At 35.4% G+C, this 13,142-nt stretch overlaps 1 protein-coding gene across 1 annotated transcript in view; it reads right to left on the minus strand.

Moving 5' to 3' along the window:
* PDCD10 (programmed cell death 10) overlaps positions 1 to 13,142 on the minus strand; it is a 75,028-nt gene that overhangs the window by 4,345 nt on the left and 57,541 nt on the right. Inside the window, exons 4-7 of the mRNA XM_006861805.1 lie at positions 10,268 to 10,385; positions 8,704 to 8,830; positions 1,467 to 1,545; positions 1,086 to 1,168 (exon numbers count right to left, since the gene is read on the minus strand). Coding sequence (XP_006861867.1) covers positions 1,086 to 1,168; positions 1,467 to 1,545; positions 8,704 to 8,830; positions 10,268 to 10,385 — 407 coding nt within the window. The remainder of the gene's footprint in view (positions 1 to 1,085; positions 1,169 to 1,466; positions 1,546 to 8,703; positions 8,831 to 10,267; positions 10,386 to 13,142) is intronic.

Below are 13,142 nucleotides of genomic sequence, written 5' to 3' on the forward strand. Positions count from 1 at the left end.
GGAGAAAGATGAGGCTTTCTGCTCCCGTATAGATTTACAGCCTCGGAAACCCTGTACAGGGTCGCTATGGGTCGGAACAGACTCCATGGCACGTAACCACCACCACCACCACCTTGGAATCCCGGTGTGGCACTGTGGGTTAATGTGCCAGACTACAAAGTTGTTTGAATTGCAAGGTCGGCAGTTCAACCTCACCAGCTTCTCCTCAGAAACCCTATATAGGGTCACTATGGGTCAGAACTGATTCAACAGCACTTAACAACCACCACCTTAGGTACTAGTTTCCTTGAGTATTCATAATATAATAACCAGTTGCTAACAAGTCAAGTCCTACTCACAGCAACTTCATGAATGTTAGAGTATCAGAGAAGAATAGTACTCTGTCAATTTTTTAAACTGTAAAATTACTACATACATGTATTCTAAATAATACCTTACTGTGTTTTTGGTGAAGCTTTTACACAGGAGTTTAAGTTCCCATTCAAGTTGCTACAGAAACAGTTTAATGATTTTGTTTTCATTTTTCACAATGTGTGAATATGCTCAATATTACTGCCATTCTGGTTGTTCTGCCCCCTTACCTTTTCATCTTTGTTTTCATGTAATTACTGACAGTTAGGTGCCATATAGTGGATTTTTTTTAAAGAAGCACAGTACTCAGGGTGGCATTTGTTACCTTGTGAGCCAATCTGTTATTTAGCTAAAAGATGACTTCAGGGGCTAGCTTCAGTTTAAGGTTTAAACAGTAACTCATGGCAATAGTTTCACAGAGTGCACCTGTCCTAACTAGTCCAATACGTTTTGTATTTCTTAAAATAATTTTGAGGTTCTTGTCCGCATTTTTCTCCTATTCTGTCAGGATCCATCTATTGTAGCCCTGATCATCAACAGGTTTTCAATGACTGATTTTTTTTTGGAAGTAGATTACCAGGCCTTTCTTCTGAGGTACCTTTTGGTTAACAGAAGTTTAACCATCTGCACTATCCAGGGACTCCAACAACATAATTTATTTACATGGTTTTAATATCATAAAATCACAGTTATCTCCTTTTTAAAAGAAAAGCATGATAAATGACAATACTTACTTGCCATCTTTAAAATAGGTTTTCAGAGTATCACTGAAACTTTTGGAGTACTTTACAAATTCTTTCTTTTGGTGTTCAAGTGCCTAACACAAATTTAAAAAATAGTTATAAAATAATACTACATAAAATAACAAAAAAGTCAAAGTCAAACACAGGAGATTACAAAGAAATTAGAATGGACTTTATATTATAGATAAGCATTGTTATAAGTATTTACTTAAAAATATATAATAAAAAGCATACTGAATTCAAGTTATAAACCCAAAGGTTAATAGTACAAAACAATTTCCAATGATCAAATGTTCTTATTTAATTCAATTAAACAACAAGGTGCAAACCAACACATAGATTGGCAATCAGCAAGATTTCTGCAAAACTTACCCTGCGATTCTGGTATTGATATTTCTTGAAGACATTATTCACTGTATCAAGAAGTTCTTTTATTGCACTAGCTATATCCCTGTTGGAAAAAGAAATAACAAAACAAAACAAAAACCAAAAGTATTTTTTTTTTTTCAAAATCAGTTACATTTTAAAGTGTACATATTTAAGATTAATAACATACATGCACTACGAACTACCATGGGAGCACAATAGTTCTGTAGGATAAGCACTGTACTGCGAACCAGAAGGTTGGTATTTTGAATCTACCAGCTGCTTCACAGGAGAAAGATGAGGCTTTCCACGTCTGCAAAGATACAGCTTGGAAACCCTATGTGGGGTTGCTATGAGTTGGGACTGACTCAACAGTACTTAATATCAACAACAGCAGCAACAACAACTAGTTATTGTATATATACTATGCCAAGGAAAAACACTTGGCTAGCTGGTATGAGTGGGGGTTTCGGTTTGCACCCTTCTGTGATCTTGACTTTTCTGCACTGCTGATCAAACACTGCCAAGTAATACCAATTTTCCCAAATCAGAAACATCTTAGTATAATGTTTTCAAATTTATAACAAAATACCTCTATCTTCCTGTTTTATATGGTTTTAGCTTTTCCTTTTTCTAGAAGAGCTGAAATTAAACTGCTATATTTTCTTGTTTTCACATTTCATGAACAAGTCTATGAAATTTTGCTATTGTAATTCATTTACGTACTTAATTTATTTATACACTTCACATTTTAGCTGTGAGGTTTACAATAAATATTTTCTCCATAGAAACAGCTCTCCTCTCTTATACTTTCCTCTATCTTTTTCTTTCAAATCTTTACCTATAACTATTTTGTTTGGAAAATATACTTAAATTGCTGGGAGAGACAGTATCAGAATATTCTTCTACCTTAACCCTTCCAGCAATCATTCTTTGACTATATGCATCAACACTCCATTTCCCTGCCAAAGAAAGAGAAGAAATCTTTAATTCTCATTTGATAGACCCTTCTTCCTATTCAACAGTGTTTGTCTTTTGTATCTATGCCCTTTTCAACTGACACATTCTAACTTCACAGCAAATTTTCCTTTCCTGTTAAACTGAACTTTATGTAATTCTGTATTCTCAAGTACTTTCACATTTAAGGCAAGTCTCCTCCTTTCATTTCTCTTAGCTGTTAATCACTACAAACAATTGCTGTTCAAATATAATACAAGTATAATGACGCAAGCCATCACAAGCACAACCTTTACTACTGATATTACCAAAAATGCCAGATTTCAGTTATTTCATACCTCAAACATCTCAGCTGTGATGTTAAGAATAAGAGAGCATTCAGTTTCCAGATTTGTGCATGTGTTTCACAGCAAATTGTCCAGTAAATAAACATACAGAATTACAGATAGAAGGATTGTGATACATAAAAAAGCATTTTAGCCTACATTGAAATAATAAAAACAGCTATATTCAAATTTCAATGAATATATACTTGCCAGCTACTGCATGTCAAACATTGGTAGTAAAACTAGTAAAAAAAAAATGTCTGCTTTGAGCCTTCTGTTCTTGAAGAACTACATACATGAAATCAAAGTGACAACAGCAATTTGAAAGATTAAGATAGGAATCTTAGGAAGCAGTTTACATTAATTGGGAAGAACTCAAAAGGATGTTGAGAATGGCTGCAAAAGTTCAAGAATGTAATCAATGTCAATGAACTATACATGTGGAAAAAGTTGAATTGGGGTATGCACATTTTGCTATATATAATTTTAAAAACAAAATAAAAATTTTAAACCCAAGTGTTATTTTAAAAAACAAAAACAAATCACAATGGCATTAGGATGAAGCTTGAAATTATTTAAATAGGACAATAAAATTTACATAAAAATGAACAATAAGTATTACATAAAAATCATTCCTTTTTTGTTTCTAGGTTTAGTAGAGAAAGTTTTCAGTTATAAATGTTCCTTTCAATTATGATTTCAAAAATGTTGTATTGCCATGGTGGGCATAAATCACCACTGTTTTTTAAAAAAAATGATGTCATTGGAATGAACAGCTGAGAAAAACACTACAATTTCAACAAAAATAATCAAATCCCTTACTATTCTAGGTTCTTCTAAACCCACAATGAAGGCTATTTAAAAAGGAATCTAATGGAACAAATTCAGTTATCAGGCAATTAGCTGTTTATATACAGTCTCATTTTGCAATATACTTTATTATTCTGCTATAAAAAGGGATGGTGAAAATGTGCTTTCAGGACTAGTCAACACGATGAGACAAATGTTAAAGGAAGAATTCCACAGGTTGCAAATTTTTCTGTAAAAACAACCTGTAATAATGTATACATCATCAGCTATGTACATAGAATAGCATTTATTTATAGTAGCAAGGTTTGCAGAAGAAAAGCTAAAGTATATTAGTAGTTACCTGAGAGCTTATTTCCTACCAGAGAAAAATACCAAAAAAAAAGAATACTTCAGACAATTAAGCAGGCAAAGAACAACTGGAAAATCTGGTATAATATCTATAGTATAACCGCACGGTCTGGCGTTGATGGGTTCTGTGATAAAGGACAGAAAAGTGTGGTTTTAGTGGGAAGGCATTTAGCAATTTGCAGCTATTTGGTGGGGCAACACATGGGAGACAGATACACTGAAAAGAAGAAGCACAACAAGCATCAGATGAAAGGCAAATACCTAACAAACAATTTTCATGGAACAGCTTCTAATCATGCCACCGAAATCTATATGGAAATATGTTTTTTAAAAACACTTTTGTTGTTGTTGTTAAGTGTCACTTAGTCAGTTCTGATTCACAGCAACCCAATGCAGGGTTTTCTCAGGAGTGCCTGGTGGGTATGAACTTCTCACTTTGAAGTTAGCCATCCAGGGTTTATCCTATAGCACCATACCAGGACTCCTTACAAACACTTTAAGGAAGAAAATTCTTGCGCTGTACGTTTAGTGTAGTGTAGACTGCATATTTCTGGAAAAACTATTCTGAAGCTATTATGGAAACTCCTGACCTGAGACAAGTTTTAGCAAATTTTAGCCTAAGAATACACAAATGCAGATTACAGAGAGTAAAAGGATAAATGCATACATAGCTTTCTGGTATATTGAATCATGAGTCCCTACTAAGTCATCCATTAACTGGAAAATATCAGACTTAAAACAAACAACACCTATGAGTTAATTGATAAAATATTTGCATAAGCACAAATGTAATCAAATAGAAACATTGCTTAATCAAAGGAACATTTAACTTATTTGTTTGCTGGATCATCTTGCCTAATCAACTCCACAGAGAGAAGAGAGAGAGGAAAGAAAAAAAAAAACAAAAAAAACTACCTTATTTCACATGCATGGTCAGTACGTGTAGTAGGAATTTGAATTTGCCTCCTATGCTAGTCCTATGCCAGGCACTCTATGTACATCACTACTTCTCATTCTCACAAACAGTATCCTTATCTTCAGTAATACAAACTCACACAAACTAACAGTAACAACAAGGTAAATAAAAATTTATCAGTATGTAACTACAATAATACAAATAATTACATCCTAAAAAGTTATATACAAATAATTTATGCTAGAGTCCTGGTGTGGTGCTGCAGGATAAGTTCTGGACTGCTAACCACAGGTTGGCAGTTAAAATCCACCAACAACTCCTAAAATCAACTGTGAATCAGAACCAACCTGACAGCAAAACAAGCAATTATGATAATTTAGACAAGGTTGAATTTTATTTTCAAAAGTACTGCACATATCAATAAACTTCCCATGACAAATAAACCCTCAAATTAAAATATTTAAAAACTTTTTTTGTCGCTAAGTTATTCTTCAGTTGTGCTTCATAAATTCTAGCAAACAGGAAGGTAATACTACTACTTCCCTTCTAAGTGAGAGACAAGACCCTAATTCAGCTCTGTCAGTGACTGTGGATAAGACTTAGGCTCTTCATCTCAACTTCTTTATGACTAATATGAAGGGGCTTCAAAAAATTCATGGAAAAATTCCATTATCATTTTAAACTCCTTTTCTCTCAAATTTCTTGAAGCCCACTTATATGTGGTTATAGTGAAATAGTTTCTAAACTGTCTCCTTAGAGTCGCAGAGATTTTAGCAGAGATCCCCAAGGAAAAGGGAACAAAGTATGCAGAAGGCTCCAGTGGTACCAATCCTACCCTCGTCTTAACCACAACTCTGCTGTCTTGTTTACATACTAGTATTTCTATACAAGATGTCCTTTATCACATTTCCTTCAAATGACAGAAAAAAAAAAATTCCCACTGATCCCACCATATTAAATCAACAAACATTGTGACGATGACTAGGAAGACCACTCTGAAGTCAGACTGCTTGTATTCAAATCCCACATCTACCTGTTTTCAAATTAGGTCCATGATGTAGGGAAAGTTACCTGTGCCTGAATTTCCCCATCTGTTAGGGTTATCGTGAGGATGAAATACATTAATATATATAAAGTGCTTAAAATAGTGCTTAACAAATAGTAAGTTCTATATAAGTGTACTATTACTATTAATTCCATAAACTTTATTATAGTTAATTCCATAAACTATAATATTAATTCCATAAACCTTAATTTCAATGATCTAAAGCAAAATTTACTGAAAACATTCTTTTAAATGTTAACTCTTCATAGGAATGTAGCATGTTTAACAAATACATGATTATTTGTGGTGTAGTGAATTATTTAATGTCTCTTCTAGTCTGTCTTTGTAGCTCCCACCAAATGACTCTTTTCCTCTGGGTATGAGTAAGAGAAGGTGGAGGAAGATACTGAAAGGATGACATGATTCAGTTGTGGATTATTAAGAGAGTAATTGTAATTGTAGGAACTTCAATATCAATACGGGTTTAAAATGAGCCATCTCAGAAGTAGGGGGAATCATACCACCATCAAAGAAGAGTGAGGAGTGGAGCACATCCTTTGGACTACAAGATCCCTGCACATTGAACAGCTCTATCCCCGGACAGAAACGTTGTGATACTGGAGGAATGGCAGAGGAACAGCAGTAGCAGAACCCCAAAACAGACCACAACAGAATGGTGGGCTTTCCAGCCCAATGGAACAAGGAAAGTTGACGGACTTTGGGCAGGGGGTTTGCTTGTATAATAGGGGGGAGTTAAATTTGGTGACCCATGGAGCTAGAGTCAGGTGCCTTTGGGTTGAGGCTTAAGGTGAAGAGGTATGTCCTATGTGCATTTATCATTGTCTAGGCACAAAGGTGGCCTGCCTGTGAGCATGGCTGAGGAGAAGCTGTCTTGCCTGGAGAAACTGTGTCATGAACAATTTCTAACACTGAATTTACAATCTATTAACTTCCCTAATAAAGCCCATAATTGTGAGTATGGTGTCTGCATACTGTGCAGCCAGGAACAACGGATTATTGAACCCAGATGAGAGGCTGTGCTCCAAGACGAATGATTAGTGTCATTATTTTATGCGTCATCAAAGCAAATTAAAACTAATTATTTGAAAACTAGAAATAAGTTGTTTAAACAGCTAAGTTTGAGATCACTGACAATTTATACTCTTTTGGAAACCAAGTTAACTTTAATAATACTAAAGATAAAAATGCAAAAATAGTAGACTGTTTTCCTCCATTCATATATTAAAAATAGTTAAAGGAAGTTGAAGTTTTCCTAAGAAGGGAAAATAGAAAACTCCTGTGAGATACATTTGTTGGCTTTTCAGGTGTCTTTTTCTTACTCCTTGGTAGCCGGGTTGGACCTATGACAATTACTTTCTAAACTGGGATATATTTCTCCTCCTATATACCACTTAAAATAGGTGTCCAAATGAACTAAATAACATTTTTTTGATGTGAATTACAAAGAACATTATTTCTAGGAGACTAGTATTTATTCCTGGAGTGACTCCTAGTATGGTGCCATAGGATAAACACTGTACTATAAACCACAAGGTCGGTGGTTCAGACCCCAGCTGCTCCTCAGAAACCCTATGAAGGGTCACTGTGAGTTGGTACCAATTCGATGGCACTTAACAAAAACATTTATTCCACATGTACATCCTTAGGTACTTTAGAGACACCTTATGATACAATTTCTTCCAGAAAAAGACACAAGCTAAATCTTTCCTAATTAGCAATTTCTACATAAGATTACACCACAAGGTTGCATTATTAGTGCCATTATGATTATTTTCAGTTTTGTTTTCTACTCACTGATGCTGGAAAGCATGTCAGATTCTTGAGTTTAAGATCATACACCTAATTTAGTTTGATATTTTCCCCTGGCTCTGTCAATCCTCTCACACCTGACTGTATCCTACAGGAGAGTAACCCTGGTTTGAGAACCACTGCTCTAGAATGACCCTTCTGGCTGCTCCTCACCAGCTGACCTCCTGGCACCACGCATATGCTCACTCTTATTTAACCTGTTTCCCCCAAACAATCATCTGTGGTTTACAATTTGGTCATTACAATAAATGCCATTCACACTTTCAGTGCATTACGTACCATAGTGACTTTTGCCTTTTTGAAATAAAAACAATTTTAGTTTTCTATCTTTACTTATATAATGCATAAACTATATTCTGGTTTATATATATTTCATTCATTTGGTGATGTTATTATCCTGGAGCCAAATGCCACAACTTAGACGTTAATACTAAAAATGTACTACAGATGACCCTTGAACAACATGGGTTTGCAATGCATGGGCCCACATACATGGAGATTTTTTTTTCTTGCTGCTAGTGCAGTGAGCTCAAGTGTTGCAAGTATCTGCTTAAAATACCATGGCACGCTAATGATGCATGAGTAGTCACTAGTTCATGTGGGCTCCTGCAGTTCAAACCTGTGTTGGTTGTTTTGTTTAAGGGTCAAACTGTTAATTACATGTGGATTTTTGACTGCTCTTACCCCCCTCCTTAAGGAACTATGGTAGCATAGTGGCTATGAGTTAGGCTGTTAATCTCAAGGGCAGCAGTTCCTTGGGAGAAAGATGAGGCATTCTGCTCCCATAAAGATTTAAACCCTTGGAAACCCTATGCAGTGTCACCATGAATCGGAACCTACTCCATGGCACACCATCACCAACCACCACCAACCTCCACCATGCTGTTCAAGAATCAACTATATTTAAATTTTCAAATAAGCTTAATATTAATTTTAAACACAATAAAAACATCCAGAATATGTGGCTCCTTTGAAAACGTTTTAAGAAACCAAAGTTTAAAAAAAACTTACTTGATTGTCTGTAAAAACCGCACTCTGTCATTGATCTCATCTGGAATCTTACTGAGGATTTGTTTAAGTGCTCGTGCCTTTTCATTTAGATCCTGGAATTCTGGTTCTGGTCGTTCAATCATATACTCTGATAAAAGAAGTACATAATAAAAACATCATACATCTTACTGTCAAATTCAAGTCTAAAAATTCTCAATGTTAGCCACAGAATGAGGGAAAAGAAAAGAAAGGACAGACAGGAAAGACAATACTGCAAGGCAGAATTTGTGAAGTTCAACTGAGTTCATAAATAATGTTAGGACTTCATCATAGTAGAATAGCAAAAAATAAAACACCAAACATTTCTACAGTTGGGTACACAGAATGCCTACTTTAAAAAAAGGGCAGGAGTCCACTTAACCAAACTCAACAGTCCTCCGAGGCTACATTTTATAAGGATCCCTTAACTGAATCGATAGTATAATGAATATAAAGATAGTAACTACTAAAGGGAAAGAGGAGTTTAATAATATAGCAGCTGTATATTGATCATACAATGACTCAAATTCAACCAACTGGAATCTTCAGCACATTCTTGATACCTCATTTAAACAAAAACACTATCACAAATCCAACATAAGGGCTGGAATCATAGAACAACAACTTTGGAAAGAAGGTTCAATCTTTAACTGGACCAAGCCAAGCAGAGGCAAAATAAGTTCACTGTCAGAAATACCTTAAGTCCACTTGGAAGCATTATTAACTCACCAATTCACCAATATATCCTAGTCTAACAGACTGCAGATGCTCAAGTCTAGATTAGCAATAAAGGGCTTCTTATAAATATTGACGTTTTTCGAATCAGTATCTACTTTTCCCTGGTCTTAATAAGGAAAATTACAGTTATACTTTCCTAAAATTTATGTAACAATAGCTACTAAACTTACTTGAAATTTTTAGAAAATTGCAACAAAATGTGAAAAGGATTGTCTATTGCTTCCCCAAAACTGTGCTTGAAAAAGTACTATGCTTTTCTAAAGTAAATAAACTAAACAAAAATCTTCTATTTTAAACTGAGGTTTGCTTAACATCAACACAAAACAAATTCACCATTTCAGAGTTTACCTTTCAGTGACACTAGACCTCTTCAAGCATCTTATTAATGTGTGTGTTAAGTGCTGTTGAGTCGGTTCCGACCCATGGCGACCCTGTACAGGGTTTCCTAGGGTGTAAATCTTTACGGGAGTAGAAAGCCTGCTCTTTCTCCCGCGGAGCAGCTGGTAGTTTCGAACCGCTGACCTTAAGGTTCGCAGCCCGATTCGTAACTACTACCCTACCAGAGCTCCTTATTAATAGGGGTAAAAAAATAAAGCAGGAAGCATAAACAAAAACATCAAGTAATAATGTAAGATACGAATCAAAAATTGTATTTCTATTTTATATAGATTGTTTTTCCCCATTCCATAAAAAAAGGAAGAAAGAGTGAAGGGAAGAAGAGGAGGATAGCAGAGAAGGAAGAATCATCCTTTTGTCAAACAATGAATCAGAGAAGAGTACTTTTCAACAATTTTAAGATGTCTGATACCTTCTACATCATCAGCTGCCATACGAAGAAGGGACTCTGTGAAGTTGACTTCTACACTTTTTTTCTCTAAAATTTTCATAATGATGTCCTGCGTGAGACCAGGGTTTTCTTTTTCAGCCTATGAAAAGGAGAAAGCTAGTTTTGAAATATGGAAACTAAAGGAGCAATTTAAAACCAGAATTTAATTGCATTTGAAATCACTGGGACCTTGTTAGACTGACAATGATAAGGGTAGAAATCTTGTAAACCATGTGTCATGATACCACTCATTTATATTTTTTTGGATTTTGTGCATCAGCAAGTTTTTGCTACAGCCATCCCATTTTTCATTAAAATATAAAGTATTTAACCTTTCCTACTTCTTTACACTCTCTTGAATTTAAAAACATACATAGAGAGAAAGATCACACATATTTCTGGTTATCCATCAATTACACTTTTCATCAGTTTAAATACACGGAACATTTTTAGGAGTCAAGCAATGATTGATCTCTCGAATACCTTGCAGATGTTTTACATTTAAACAAGCAGAATGTCAGGAAAAAAATACAAAAAAACCCAAGATTTCTTTTGCTGAAGAAGGTATCTAACCTCTTAGTTACTTTCTCACACAATGGTTTCCATTTACTACTTCATTTTTTTGGTAGCAAGAATATCCCCTTCACTAGCTTTCAGAACATCATTAATCCTTTCACTACATCTTGAGCTTGTTTCACTAATGAATTTGCATTGGTTCTGTGTTAGACTCGGGAACTAAAACCTTTGAGGATTTCAAGACTAAGCAAAAAAGAGCTTTGAGTTGCTCAAAGTTAATTATCAGATTTTTTTCTTTTCCCAGTAATTTAGTTCCACTTTACTATTTTTTTTTCTTTTTTATTTGTAATCATACTGCAAAAGTTCGTCTCTTTTATGGCGGCTGCCAATTTGAATCATTATGCTGGCAACTTCCTTTCTTTTCTACCCTGATAGTAAATAGCAAATAGAAACACAATTTATGATCTTAATCAGATGGTAATCTATTTGCTTCCATACGTATCTAGCATACTTGACCTCTGTCTTCAATTCCACTCTGACATTACTGCAGATACAGCTTTATTCTGTTACTAATTCTCTTTCCATTATAACATCTTGTTTCTCATTAGATTTCCTATAGCAAACATTGAAAGGTTGTGGAATGATATGGGAAAAGAAAGTACATACATTTATCTCAATCTCAAAATCATTTTAGCTGCTGTCAAATGCTATTCAGGGAAATCATTCTGATACATGATTAATAACAATCAAGTGTGTCCCACTGAATTCTGCTACTTTTACAACCTATTTTGATTTTTGCTTCCATGGATACATTTATATATATATATATATTTTTTTTTCGTTTTAAGTTGTCTTTAAAAGGAGAGTTGGGGAAGTATGGCTTTAGACTTAAATGTCAGTAGTATTAGCTTAAGGAACTGTTACAAACTGACATATAGTGTACTATTTAAATAAACCACTATGTGGTAACAAAGTGATTTCTTTTCCTTCTTGGACAGTGCATTTACCTACAGAATGCATAACTTTGGGGTGAGAAGCATTCTCTAAGTATTCACAAACTGCCAGTTGAAAAAATAAAAGTTTTCTTATTAGCTATACACCCACTTCCCACATATCCATATGGTTCCACAGACCAGGTTGTTGTTATGTGCCGTGGAGTCAGTTCCGACTCACAGAGACCCTGTATAGGGTTTCTGAGGAGCAGCTGGTGAGCTTGAATGGCTGACCTTGTGGTTCAAATCGACCTTGCAGTCCAGTGCATTAATCCACAGCACCATACCAGGACTCCAGGTTATTGTTAAGTGCCGTCGAGTCGGTTCCGACCCACAGCAACCCTGAACAGGGTTTCCGAGGCTGTAAATCTTTACGGAAGCAGAAAGCCTCATCTTTCTCCTGCGGAACAGCTGTAGAGTTCCTTAAGGTACCAGAGCTCCTTAAGGTAGTTATGTGAAAATTGGTGTAGGAAAAAAGGGAGGACAACCACATCAGATCACAAAATGGAGGATAACTACATCATTACATAACTGCAAACCACCCAGTTACGCTGACACATAACCATCACAGCAAGCAGTAAGCTCCTGCATTGCACTTTAGTATTCATTACTACCAGACATACAGCGTTCATGTGCAAAATAGGTATTTTTACTATTGTCATAAATGTGAAATGTCAGTGATAACAAGGCAGTTGATAAGTGAGGAGTAGGTGCAATTCATTCAGAAAGAATTAGGGAAACTTGAAAAGAAAGTTTTCAATACCCATTTGGGCTAAAGTCCCACTATGTCTACTTATCTGGAGAATTACAGAAGTCTCACAGAGGTTACAATGAGGGTGTATTTCACAAGTAGTTAGGCCCAAACAACTAAATAAGTACTTCTGTACTAACAATGTAGCAACCTTTTAAAATTATACACATCACTTCGAAATTATTTTATTTCACTCTTAACCATAATTACTAATTAATGAGATGTGTTTGTGATTGTTGCACACTGTGCATGTTTTCAAACGCTGGAATCAGATTAACCCTGTTGTTGTTGGTAAGTGCCATCTAGTTGTTTATGAGCCATAGCGACGCTGCACAGGGTTTCTGAGGATCAGCTGGTGAGCTTGAACCACTGACCTTATGGTTCAATCCGACCATGCAGTCCAGTGCCTTAACCTACAATGACACACCTCACTTCCTCTTATACATTAATTTTCACGTGGTACTTCCTGTAGCGTAGTGGTTACGAATTGGGCTGCGAACCTTATGATCAGCAGTTTAGACACTACCAGCTGTTCTGTGGGAGAAAGATGAAGCTTTCTGCTCCCATAAAGATTTACAGCCTCAGAAACCCTGTACAG

This window comes from Chrysochloris asiatica, unplaced genomic scaffold, assembly GCF_000296735.1.
Source record: "Chrysochloris asiatica unplaced genomic scaffold, ChrAsi1.0 scaffold00043, whole genome shotgun sequence".
Taxonomy (NCBI): Eukaryota; Metazoa; Chordata; class Mammalia; order Afrosoricida; family Chrysochloridae; genus Chrysochloris; species Chrysochloris asiatica.